The 12317-nt window shown below is 53.6% G+C and overlaps 1 protein-coding gene across 2 annotated transcripts; it reads left to right on the top strand.

Moving 5' to 3' along the window:
- The first annotated feature begins 176 nt into the window (after positions 1-176).
- Positions 177-12157, top strand: Cacnb3 (calcium voltage-gated channel auxiliary subunit beta 3). 2 transcript variants are annotated; one of them, XM_026407018.2, is made up of 13 exons: positions 177-275; positions 6945-7067; positions 7307-7429; positions 7846-7961; positions 8213-8277; positions 8490-8509; positions 8680-8760; positions 8913-8971; positions 9147-9256; positions 9522-9673; positions 9810-9905; positions 10025-10174; positions 10825-12157. In XM_026407018.2, exons 1-13 carry the CDS (start codon positions 234-236, stop codon positions 11137-11139), a joined length of 1452 nt encoding a protein of 483 aa, XP_026262803.1. In that variant the 5' UTR covers positions 177-233; the 3' UTR covers positions 11140-12157. The 2 variants fall into 2 exon arrangements, with proteins under 2 accessions (XP_026262803.1, XP_026262802.1); XM_026407017.2 differs by lacking the exon at positions 177-275 and adding an exon at positions 3156-3200.
- The last annotated feature ends 160 nt before the right edge of the window (positions 12158-12317 follow it).

Raw genomic sequence — 12317 nt, 5'->3', positions numbered from 1 at the left:
AAAGAGGCAGGACTGAAAGGCGAAGGGAGGCGGCGAGGAAGGGAGGGGGAAGGGAGGGAGGAGGAAAAGGGGAGGAACCAGGAACGAGGGAAGGGAGCAGGCGGCTGAGTCGGGCAGGCGTGGGGCGAGGCCAAGCGTGCAGGCGGGAGCCAGTGTGCAGAACAGCGGCTGGGTCCTGCTCCCGCCTCGGAGCCCCTGGCCCGGGGGAGGGGGAGAAGCCAATAGCCCGGTCTATGTCTTTTTCTGACTCCAGTGCAACCTTCCTGCTGAACGAGGTAACTACGGGCACCCCCCCTCTTTCCCAGTGGGTGGGAGGAGAGCTCTGCTTCAAGCTTAGGAGAGGGCCCACATTTGGGGGAGACTGCAGCATGAGGAGGGAGGGGAAACCAGAGGTAAGGCCAAGGATAAAAGGGCCACTGGGTAAAAGAGGAAGGGGCAGCCAGAGCTCCTTAGTATTGGGACTGGAATGGGAGGGAGGACTGACTGGGGAACCAGAAAATGGGCTGGAGTAATAGGAAGGCTCTCCCAAGTTCCCCCTGGTGCCCATTCTAAGTTCCCTGGGGGCAGCCTAGCAGCTAGAATGCTACGGATCTCCATTTAGTCCAGAAGTCCTAGCTCCTGCCTCAGTTTCTCTACTCGATGCCTGGGGATTGGGGTATGCGCAGCTTAGAGAAGCTATAATGCATTCTAGAGACTCTCCTAAACCTGGTTATTTCAGCTTTGCCTCTTAGGTCCTGCATCCATGATTAGTATGGTATGAGAACTGGAGTAGGCAGGTTTGGGTGAGGTGAGAAATGAAAGGAGTATGGGGAGGTGGAAGGGAGGCTCTGAAGCACCAAAGGGACCCAGGGGATGAGCCCAGATATGAGGAACTTGAACCGATCTCCTGGGAGTGGTGGGCATGGCAACTCATGCCTCAGGAGCAGACTTACACACCATTGTCCCAGCTGGGGATGAAGGCAACAAGGTGTGTGAGGAAGGAGTGCTGCTAATGGCAGATCTTCTGTTACCCATAGTCCCAGAACCTCATGTGCATAGGGAGAGTCCAAAAAGAAGAGACCAGGAGAGTAGATTCAGGGATGGGAGAGAACCATTAGGACCATCTCCCAGGAGGGCACTCTTTCACACCTCTCTACCCTCTGAATGGAAAGAAGAAAAAAGGAGGATACAAGGAATAGTGAGGAACTGGGAGAGGACACAAAAGTGAAAAGACAGTATCTGGGACCTTCCAGTATAGAAAACCAATATATCACCCCTACACCTGCAGGAATGAGAGGGAATTGTGAAATCTGACTGCCTCCCTCAGTTGTGACCAGTATTCTCAGTCACAGTTATCTGCCAACCCCAGGAGAAAGAAGGGCTGAAGTGGCCCACTCAAAGGTGTGGGCAGACAAATTTGACAGTCTGAAGATGAGTCCCCTTCACTTTTTCTTGCCAAGGGAATAGGAAGAAATGATACAGGTGGCAAGTTAGTTGATTTGTGTGATCTTCTTCTCTCTCCTATGCACTGTGCCTTCTGCTATGAATCTTATCAAACCCATTACAGTTTTGGCTTTCTGATTTCCCTTTAGCCTCCAATGGTAAAAGGGATGAGCAAATTCCTGAACTCACCCTCCTGGGTATGAGAAACTGGGAATGGAAAGGACTGAGTTTAGGGACAAGAGCATAGACCAAAGTGTATGCTCCAAAGGTAATTCAGGTCTATCACATCCTCCTCTTGGGATGCTGTAGGTGGTGAGAATTCAAATGAATAATTATGCTCAGGAAATGCAAAAAGGAGGAAACTTAAGTGGGTAGATTTGGGGAAAATTTTCTTCAAGACAAGGGCTGCTGCTCTATCTCAAATCGCAGTACTCCTTTGAAGGAGACTGAGTGATACAGAGTAGAACTGTGGCTAGAACTAGGATAGTGCCTACCCTATCTTGGACCTTTTGCAAAGCAGGAGATTTGCTATTTTGTCCTCCCAACCCTAGTGTGCCACGATCCCACCTTTTGTCTCACCCACCTACCGCCATCCTCTGGTTTCTTCCCCTTTCTCTTTAGGTTCACCTAAAACAGCCCCTTCCTGCTCCAGTTCCCACAGATGCCTTGGCAATGCCTGGCACAATCCTTGGCAAGGAATTTAGGAAGGGAACCTCCATCCTGGCCGGGCTAGGATGAAATCTGCCCGCGCAACAGGTGTAACGGGCCTACCCGGCTTGGGAAATTCCCCCCTTCTCAAGGGTTGGGCGACACCGCCTTTTGCTGCAGCCCAGTACAGACCGGGCCAAGCACCTGTTGAGACAGGGGCTGCTTTCAAGGCATCGGCCTGGGGTCGCCAAACCCATTCCTCCCCAGTATTACTACGGGGTTTGCATTTGGAGTCTCAGCGGGAGCGATAACACTCCAGACACACCGCCTTCTCACCTGGGACCCTCCCTGTCTGCTGCCCGTCCCTCCTCCCCACCCCCGTTCCACCTCCCCGGCTTCTCCTGTGACCCTCAGTCTTCGCATTTTCCTTCCTCTGCCTCGATTATTGCTTTTTGTCCTCTCTTGCCTTCCCGTCACCCGTGGTCTCTCCGGTCTTGGCCCAGGTGGCGCCTCCTCCCTGCCTCGCGCCCCCTCCCCTCCCCCCGCGGCAGCCCTTTGTTTCCCCGCGGAGTAGTTCCTGGGTGGCTGAGCGTCTCTGTCTCCGCATCTCTCCTCGCCCCGCCTCCTCCCGCCCGGATCCGCCCCGCCGGCAGCCTCTCCTCCCTTCCTCCCCGCTGCCCCTGCCCCAGAGGTGCTGGGGGACCCACCTTCCCCAACTCGCGCCCGCCGCCTCCCGGGCCCAGTCCCCCCACCGCTCCCAGGCCGCGGCGCCCCCGCCGCCTCCGCCTTCCCGGGAGGGGGTCAGGTGGGCGGGCACTATTGTTGTAGGAGCCGGCGCCAGATTCCTCAGCCGCGCTCGGGGTGGGACCGGCTGGGTTTGGGGGGTGGGGAGGGGGAGCGGTGATTTGAGCTCGGAGCAGCTGGTCTTCGCGGCTCGCTCCCTCCTTCGCGCTCTCTCGCTCTCCGCCGCCGCCCGCAGGGCTGCGGGGCTCCGTGGCATCTCGGGCGCGGCCCGCTGTCCTCGCCCCAGCCTCCGGGCCGCTCCCGCCCCCGGCGCCGCTCGCTTCCCCCACCCGGACTCCCCCATGTATGACGACTCCTACGTGCCCGGGTTTGAGGACTCGGAGGCGGTGAGTGCCCACGGGGAGGGTGGGGGTGGGGCAATTGGGGTGACACCTCCTTTCCCTTCAACCCTTCCCCCAGTTCAGGACTTTGAAAAACGCCTCAGTGGCGGGGCAGGGCGCGTAGGGGGCGTTCTAGGAAAGTGGAGAGATGGGTTTTCAGGCCAGGGGCTTCCAGTGCCCCAGGCCTAGACTAAGGGGTGTAGGAATGTATGGAGGGGGCGCTGGAGTTGGGGGAGATTTGAGCAGGTGGCCCCAAAGCCCAGGGCAGAAGGGGAAGAGGGAGAAAGGGGTCCAGGCTATAGACACTGAGGCTTTAGAGAGGGAACACGCAATGTCTGGAGTTTCAAATTCTGGCTTTATGGGGTCTGAATACTGCTGTTGGAGAGAAATTGGTGCTCCTGGGCAGGGGGACACTCCAGACCAGTGCCTCAAGGTAAAGGACAAATTGGGGGGCTAGGAGAACATCAGAGAGTCGGGTACCAGCTTCTTCAGTCAGAGGAATCCTAAAACTTGAGGAGCATCATCATTCCTCTCTGGTCTCCATCTCTGCGAATTGCCTTTTCTCGTCACCCTTTCTCTAGCCCAGTTTCTCTCCCAGGCTGAAACCTGGACATCCAGCACATGGGTGGCCCAGCTGACTGAGCCCCATCCATTACTCAGCCCCCTCCTGAGGCTTCCTCAGAGCAGCGGGTGTCCTGAGCTCCTGCTCAGCATGGAGGGCCTGGAGGTGAGGCCAGAGGAGCTGAGGGCCTGGGGATGGAGAGGAAGCTCTTTGCTCAGAGAACCAGGCAACCAATAAATATTTAATTCTTCTCTTTGCTTTTATCTCCTGACCCACTGAGACAAATCAGCTCATTAGGCAGTGATTCCCGGAGCAGGAGCTCAGAGAGCAGGGAGTATGCCTGGAAAGATAAGATTGGGGAGCAGCCTCAGTCCCTTGGAGCTGCCAGCCTTCCCTCAAACATCCCACAAGAAGACCTTCTTAGTAAAAGACAGCTGGCTCGGAGGGGGCCTCTGATAGGATGAAGGGTTGAGCATTCCCAGGTCTGAAAGCACCATTGAGTCAAGTCTTCTCCCATCGCTCACCACCAGGTTCAGTATAGATGATGTTGGGGCTCAGACCAGGCAGCTGTCAGTCCTTTTCTGGGACTGAGCTCCTTCTGGGCCGAATTTTCCATGGGTCCTCTGGGGCTAATTACATTGCAGCTAGAGCAGATGATTTTCAAGGTTCTGGTGGACACCTCTTTCTGACAGTTGAAGGGACAGCTGGTGTAGCCCAGGGGGCCAAGGTGAGCTTGAGAACAAACCTCTCAATGGGGCTGCAGGGCCCTGGGAGGTTCTTCCCATCCCTGGTGAGAAGGCGAGGGCTATTGCAAGAAAAAGACTGACGCGTGGATGGTATTGGAGAGGAGCCTGCTGACCCATTGCTGTTCCCCTCTGGTTCCTGGATCATCCTCCCCCACCTTCTTTCCCCTTGCCTGGCTCCTTGCTCTCCCTGAGGCCCCCTCTGAAGCAGTAGGAGGGAGATCAGGCTCTAAATAAATCCACAGGCTCATCTCCCTCCTCTCCTTCCCCCGTGCCAGGCAAGAGAGGAGCTGCAGCCTGCCCACACACTCACCAGGCAAGGGGGGCACCACCAGGGCACTGTGCCAACTCTGGCAGCTCCCAAGTACTGAGCCTCTGGCTGTTTTGGCATATCAGGGAGTGGGGAAAGTAAGACCCCAACATAGGCTTTTTAGGACAGCCCTGACTTTCCCAAAGTGATATCAGAGCGTGAAAGATGAGCAAGCCCTTAGGACTTTGGAATCATGGAGAGGGGTTCCATTCTGAGCACAACTTATTAAATATTTAGGGAGAGATTCTGACATTCCCTTCCTAGTGTGAGAGGCCAACTAACTCAGATGCCCCAGATAGGGATAGTAAGATCCCTAAATAAGGCTGAGAGCCTGGGCAGCAGGGAATAAAGATGGAACTCCTCTCTCAGCACCATGCTGGGCATCTAGGAGGTCTTTCTCTGACATATGCCAAGTGAATGGTCATCCTGCCTTGCCTCCTGCCTCCTGTCCTTTTGGCTTCTGTCCACTCACTCAGCCCGCAATGTCTCACAGAGTTAGCAGTTGTGTTCTAAGGCTCCTGGGAAGGAGGACTCTCACTCTATACAAAGGTTTTTTCCTGGGGCTCAGCCTCTCATTATCCAGCTGCCAAGCCAGCCTTATTTTGTTTTCAGTAGAGATAGGGAACAGCAAGCAAACTCTGCTCCTTTCAAATGAAAGGCTTTCCCCCTGAACTGTGTCCATGCCTTAGGTCTACTATAGATGTTATCTCTAGCTTAGGCTGTAGGGCCCTGACTGACACCAAGCTGACCAGCCCTCTTGCCCAAGGAAGTGATGAGGAAGAAGGCATGACTAATGGGCAGGTGCTTGATGTTGCCTCTTCCACTCAGAGTCTATCTAGCCTTTACTGCCTTCTGTAGGTGACCATGCCCCATAGGCTTAACAGAATGAATATTCCTCAGCCTGGGATCCTAAAACCTCTTCTCCCACACACTCCTACAGGAACCCTTTATCCAAGCTCCTTCCTTCTCTCTGCCACTGGCATCTCAGAATTGAGCAAAATATCCCTTCAGACTTTTGCCCTTAAAGAGGAAAACTGAGGTAGAAAACAAGATTTCATTTTCCTTAGACTTGCAGGGAAAACTCAGATATTCTAACTTCCAACCACTTGACTCTAACTCTGGGTCTTCTTATTTGGTTGGACAACTCCCTTATGGCCTTGAAGGTGGACTCTGCAACCCTTCAAATGCACCCTCTTTGCTCAAAGATCCTTTCTATGGGAAGATCTTTGAGACTCTCTTTTCATATTACCAAAGACACTCTCCCACATCCCCAGGGTCCTGTACCTCAGCTGGGTTGCTTGGCACCAGTGTGGTCTTCCTCCAGGGCCTGATATCCACCTGGGCCCAGGAAGGGGGTGGGGAAATATAGGCCAAGCGGTAGGTGTGGCTCAGCCTTTGCTGTGCCCAGGGAGATAGCTTTGTATTGCCCTCTTAGTCTGTCTGATTTGCTGCTCACACCTGGCCATATGCCTCGCAGGTGTGAAATGAAAGAAAGTGGGTGGTAGGGACAGTAAAGGGGAGGTAGCTTCCAGGAGTTGACAGCTCAGTCTTCACACTAGAGAAGAGCAAGGGCTTACCATTTGGGAGCCTTCAAAACCATGTTGGAGTAGGGAAGGTGGACCCTAAGAGGGCAAATGACTACATCCAGACACTCAGGCCTGTGAGGTGGCAACCACCGTCTCTTGACTGTTCCTGGCTGTACTCTTCTCAAACATCTTAAGAGATGATGTCCAGGCTGCTTTTTAGGCTGGTGTGAACAAGGGGGGGGGCTGGTCTTCTAGATTGAGAATTATCTCTAGCATATCATCTTCAGTACATATCATCTCCCTTCTCTGTCTCAGAGGACTTGGTAGAGAAGAGAAAAAGGAGGGAGAAGTGATGTCTCTATACAAAGCTGCAGTATTAATAGGCAGGGAGGGAAGGGGCCTGATCTTTGCATATATGGATCAGACCAGCTTCCCTGTAGGTTCAGAGGCACTGTGTTCCTTCTCAGTGGATAGAAGCAGCATGAGATTCCAGTTACCCCCTGGGAGATGGAGAGGCTGTAACAGAGGCACCAGTGTAGATTTAAGAGGATACCTTTCTGGTGTCCTTCACACCTGAGCCCAGGGGTCACAGCCTTTCTCCCATCCCAGGGTTCAGCTGACTCCTATACCAGCCGCCCATCTCTGGACTCAGACGTCTCCCTGGAAGAGGACCGGGAGAGTGCCCGGCGCGAAGTGGAGAGCCAGGCTCAGCAGCAGCTCGAGAGGGCCAAGGTATACCTTTTGGGTAGGAGGCAGACTGAGGGAAACCTACACTGGGTCCTGGGTCCTGGGTCCTTCGGAGTCAGGAAGGATAAACTTGAGTGTGTGTGTGTGTGTGTGTACGTGTGTGTGCACACACAATGGGCAAAGGCTCAGGCTGACACCAAACTCCTCTACTGGAGCTCTCACCTTCCCTTGATGGTGTGCCAAAACTGGAAGGGGTGCCTTGTACTAACCGCTGAATTCTTCAGCACAAACCTGTGGCATTTGCTGTGAGGACCAATGTCAGCTACTGTGGTGTACTGGATGAGGAGTGCCCAGTCCAAGGCTCTGGAGTCAACTTTGAGGCCAAAGATTTTCTGCACATTAAAGAGGTAATCAGCTCCCCTTCCCCAAAAAGCCTCTAGCATCTACTTTTCTTGCTTCTCCCCCAATGCCTGTTACTTTAATTCTTAGTCTGTGAATAAGAAGTCTCCAAACTCTTCCATTCTTACCTTTATATACACCTGTACCCCCTTTACACCCTAGACCTGATCCCTAGATCTCCACCATTCTGAGACCTGGCTTGATCCTCAGTTTCTATATCTGTAAAGTGAGCAGTTAGATTAGTTGCCTCTGGGGTCCCCTGGGACCACTGTGATGCTGTACTCTGAAATCCTGTGGCTTGACCCTGACTGCCTTTCCTTCTAACACCTTCTCCTGTCACTGCCCCTGGCATTGCTTTTCCTCAGACCAGCTCAGCCCGAGGCCTGGGCTGGCTCCTCTCACTGCCCCTCTTGCTCCACCCCAGAAGTACAGCAATGACTGGTGGATCGGGCGGCTAGTGAAAGAGGGTGGGGACATCGCCTTCATCCCCAGCCCCCAGCACCTGGAGAGCATCCGACTCAAACAGGAGCAGAAGGCCAGGTGAGAGCAGACTGTAACTCAATAAACACACACCCCAAACGTGCACTTGGCCCACAGTATATGTCGAATGCACCACGTATGTACACAAAGACCCAGCTGTACATTATTTACACCACACAGATCTACACATACACCCACAGATGCATACTTAGCACAGGTACTCCATTTTCATAAGTGGGTGGGCATTTATACAACTATTGGATAACATAGTACATACACATTTATATTCTCTTTCCTTTTTATCTTCTCAGGAGATCCGGGAACCCTTCTAGCCTGAGTGACATTGGCAACCGACGTTCCCCTCCTCCATCTCTAGGTAGTCTCCCCTTAACCCACCCACCTTGGGTAGATGGGTAACTAAGACACAGGGGAAAAGGGGATTCTCCCAGTGAACTGTGTGGGAAGGGGCTGGTGGAGGGATCAGAAGAACTGGGAGAAGCCCAGTGTCTCTCATGGGGAAGGGAATACCATGCTTTCAGGGCCTTTTCCCTTCACCAACTTTAATCTTTTATTTCCTTTTCCAAAAAGCCAAGCAGAAGCAAAAGCAGGTGAGTCAAGAAAGGGAGATGGGCTGGGGGGCTCACGGCTACAGGGACACTTTTCTGGGCAGTCATTGTTGGAGGGGCAGAACAGAGGGGAGGGAACCCAGAGCTTCTGACTACCCCCACCACTCAGGCATAAGGCTGGTGCCAGGGCCATAATTTTGTTCATTCTGCAGGCAGAACATGTTCCCCCATATGATGTGGTGCCCTCCATGCGGCCTGTGGTGCTGGTGGGACCCTCTCTGAAAGGTTATGAGGTGAGAGGAAATCCCAACCCCAAAGAGTCACCCCTGGCAAGACTGCCATATGCAAGCCCCAGGGCCAGTGGGAAGGAGAAAACTCTGGGATCTTGTATGGGGACACTGCTCTCTCCAAGAGGGCTTGCATCAGTACTGTGCCCTCCCCCCAGGTTACAGACATGATGCAGAAGGCTCTCTTCGACTTCCTCAAACATAGATTTGATGGCAGGTAAGCTGCCCTGGCCTGGCCTGACCTGAGAACCAGAGAGAAGATCATTGACTACTTCCCCATGCCTAGAGCAAGTCTCCTCTAAAGGGAAAGCTAGAAAGCTGGGTAAGGAGAGGCTGAGGCTTTTTATGGTTTGAGGTTTGAAGCCAGCTGTGGTTTCCCACCCCTACCCCAGGATCTCCATTACCCGAGTCACAGCAGACCTCTCACTGGCAAAGAGATCTGTGCTTAACAATCCTGGCAAGAGGACCATCATTGAGCGCTCCTCCGCCCGTTCCAGCATTGGTGAGGAGTCCCCATCTCCTGCTTCTCTACCCACTCCAGAGCTAGTGAGAACCTACCTTCTCCCTTTTTTCTTGCCCAATTCCTTGTTTTCTGCCAGTCTCCTCTGCCTGCCCCAAGATAATCAAGAACCCATCCCCTCACTCAATTCCCTGGTCTTCTGCCTGTCCAGGCCTCCAGTTCCTTCTAGATTGCCATTTGGGAGCCCTCAAAGTCCTGGGAGTAAATAGTGGGTGCTATTTACAGAGCACTGTGCTCCTTTCCTTAGCTGAAGTACAGAGTGAGATCGAGCGTATATTTGAGCTGGCCAAATCCCTGCAGCTAGTAGTATTGGATGCCGACACCATCAATCACCCAGCACAGCTGGCTAAGACCTCATTGGCCCCCATCATCGTCTTTGTCAAAGTATCCTCACCCAAGGTAAGTCAACAGGGGCATGGGGGAGGCCCACAGAACTGCCCCCTAGCATGCAGCACACCTCTGCTTAGGCCCTTTCCTAGGGTATGAGATTGCCCCTGAACACCACTAGTAAGTGTTCCACCCTCTCCCCCTGCAGGTACTCCAGCGGCTCATTCGCTCCCGTGGGAAATCACAAATGAAGCATCTGACAGTACAGATGATGGCATATGATAAACTGGTTCAGTGCCCACCGGTGAGTGCCTGGGTCAGCGGTTCCTATACCCACTCTTCCAGGGCAGCAGGTGTGGTAGAGATGGGCAGGGACTGCTGCCAAGAGGAAGCCAACATTCTCCCTTTACCCTCCTTCCCCAGGAGTCATTTGATGTGATTCTGGATGAAAACCAGCTGGAGGATGCCTGTGAGCACCTGGCTGAGTACCTAGAGGTTTACTGGAGGGCCACCCACCACCCAGCCCCTGGCCCTGGACTTCTGGGCCCTCCCAGTGCCATCCCTGGACTTGAGGTAACCATTTACAATTGGTTACCATTGCCAGCCAAACCACATACCCTTTCTGCCCAGAGGATTTTCCTTGCCCTATCATTCAGAAGGCCAATGGATTGTTGAGCTCTCAGCTCTGCTTCCACTTTGTACAAAGCTAGTGCACATGGACCAAGGAATTTCTTGGTTGAGAGTAAATCGATAAGATGGGTAATCAAAGATTTATTTTCTAGGGAGTCAAGAGAAACATTATCTTCAGGAGGCTGAGGCAGGAGGATTGCAAGTTTGAGGCCAGCCTCAGCAACTTAGCGAGAACCTGTCTCAAAATAGAAACACAGAGGGCTGGGGATGTGGCTCAGTGGTAAAGCCCTGCTCTGGGTTCTGGGTTTAGTCCCCAGTAGCAAAAAAAAAAGGAAGGAAAGAAAGAAAGAAACATCTCCAAACCCTCCTCCCAGTCAGTTTTGGAGGCAGAGCCTGAATTTTGCAGAGGTCAAAAGCTCTAATATTCTTTATCTGACGAGGAAAGATAATCCAGCATGCTTCTTCCTCACACCAATTCCTCCTATACCTGGAAATTGAGTTGAGGGGAAGAATCTTCCACTCTGCCAGAGGTGGGAGGGAGGCAGAGGCCAGATCCCATGCTGCTTCACTTAGAGCTATTGTGTGGCCCTCAGAACCAGCAGCTGCTGGGGGAGAGAGGCGAGGAGCACTCACCTCTGGAGCGGGATAGCTTGATGCCCTCAGATGAGGCCAGCGAGAGCTCCCGCCAGGCCTGGACAGGATCTTCACAACGCAGCTCACGCCACCTGGAGGAGGACTATTCAGATGCCTACCAGGACCTGTATCAGCCTCACCGCCAACACACCTCGGGGCTCCCCAGTGCTAATGGGCATGACCCCCAAGACCGGCTCCTAGCCCAGGACTCGGAGCACAACCACAATGACCGGAACTGGCAGCGCAACCGGCCTTGGCCCAAGGATAGCTACTGATGGCCTCCTGCTGGTCTACCCTGGCAGGCACAGGCACAGCTGGCTGGGATGCCCACTCCAGGCAGGTTGGAGTTAGACTGGCATTAGGCTGCCACTAGGCTCAGCTCCCACAACCCCCTGCCCAGTCCCAGGGCTGCCTGTGGTCCTAAGGTTCTGGAAGACGCAGGGGAACCCCTCACCTCCTGGGCACAGTGACCCCCTAGGCTCTCATTCCAGGTACTAGCTGTGTGTTCTGCACCCCTGGCACCTTCCTTGCCTCCTGCACAAGAAACTGCCCCACTGGGCAGTGCCCTCAGGCCAGGATCCCCTTAGCAGGGACCTTCCCACCAGACTCAGGGAAGGGATGCTCCCTCATAGTGACAAGAGGGTGGGGGCTGTGGGCAACATGGCACAAGGAAGAAACAAAATTCCCAAGCAAACAACGGTCTTAATAGTCACAGGACTGAGGAGTTGTGCTTTGGGTCCAAGGGTCTCCATTCACCTCACTGCCATACATCAGGAACAAGACAATCAAAGCCCAACAGGATGGTACTTCCACCCATCAGTTGGAGTGGGGCATCCACATCCAAGACCAGGGTAGCAGGCAGGTGAGGCGGGGCTGGAGAGACCTCACCACCAAAGCTCTTGGAGAAAAAGGCCCTCCTCACACCTCCAGGAAGCTTAGCATCTGACAGGACCAGGGACATGGAGCATGGTCAAGCCAAAAGGCAGCAAGAGCCAACCTGGATTGGAAGTTTCGGGGAGGAACAGCTTAGGGGCCTCCTTGCCTTTCTCATCCTTCTGCCCTTGCATCCTGACATTTCTGTTCTCACCCTTCATGCCTCCTGGAAGATGGGGGCTCCAAAATATTCCCTGACTCATAGCTGCTGCTTGTTAGGTTAGGGTTAGATGAGGAGACATAGGACACAGTGGACAGCCCCCAGAGGCCCTGGCTACCTGGTTACCCTTGCCTTATGGCTCTAGTGTGTGACCTACAGAGCATGCTCCACAAGACCCTGTCCCATTTCACTGTCATAAATAAAACACCATGCACAGTCCCTCAGGTGTGTGTTCTATATCTGTGGGCTCAGGTGGCCAAGTTCCTCATCTTGTGCCCCAAATCTACTAGAAGGTATTTTGTCTTCCCTTCTCTCTCCAATGACCCATTGAGTGGGAAGAGGGAAAGGGTGGAGCTTCAG

Source organism: Urocitellus parryii, chromosome 5 (assembly GCF_045843805.1).
Source record: "Urocitellus parryii isolate mUroPar1 chromosome 5, mUroPar1.hap1, whole genome shotgun sequence".
Taxonomy (NCBI): Eukaryota; Metazoa; Chordata; class Mammalia; order Rodentia; family Sciuridae; genus Urocitellus; species Urocitellus parryii.
The sequence above is the reverse complement of the archived record's forward strand: the minus strand, read 5'-3'. Positions and strand labels throughout refer to the sequence as shown.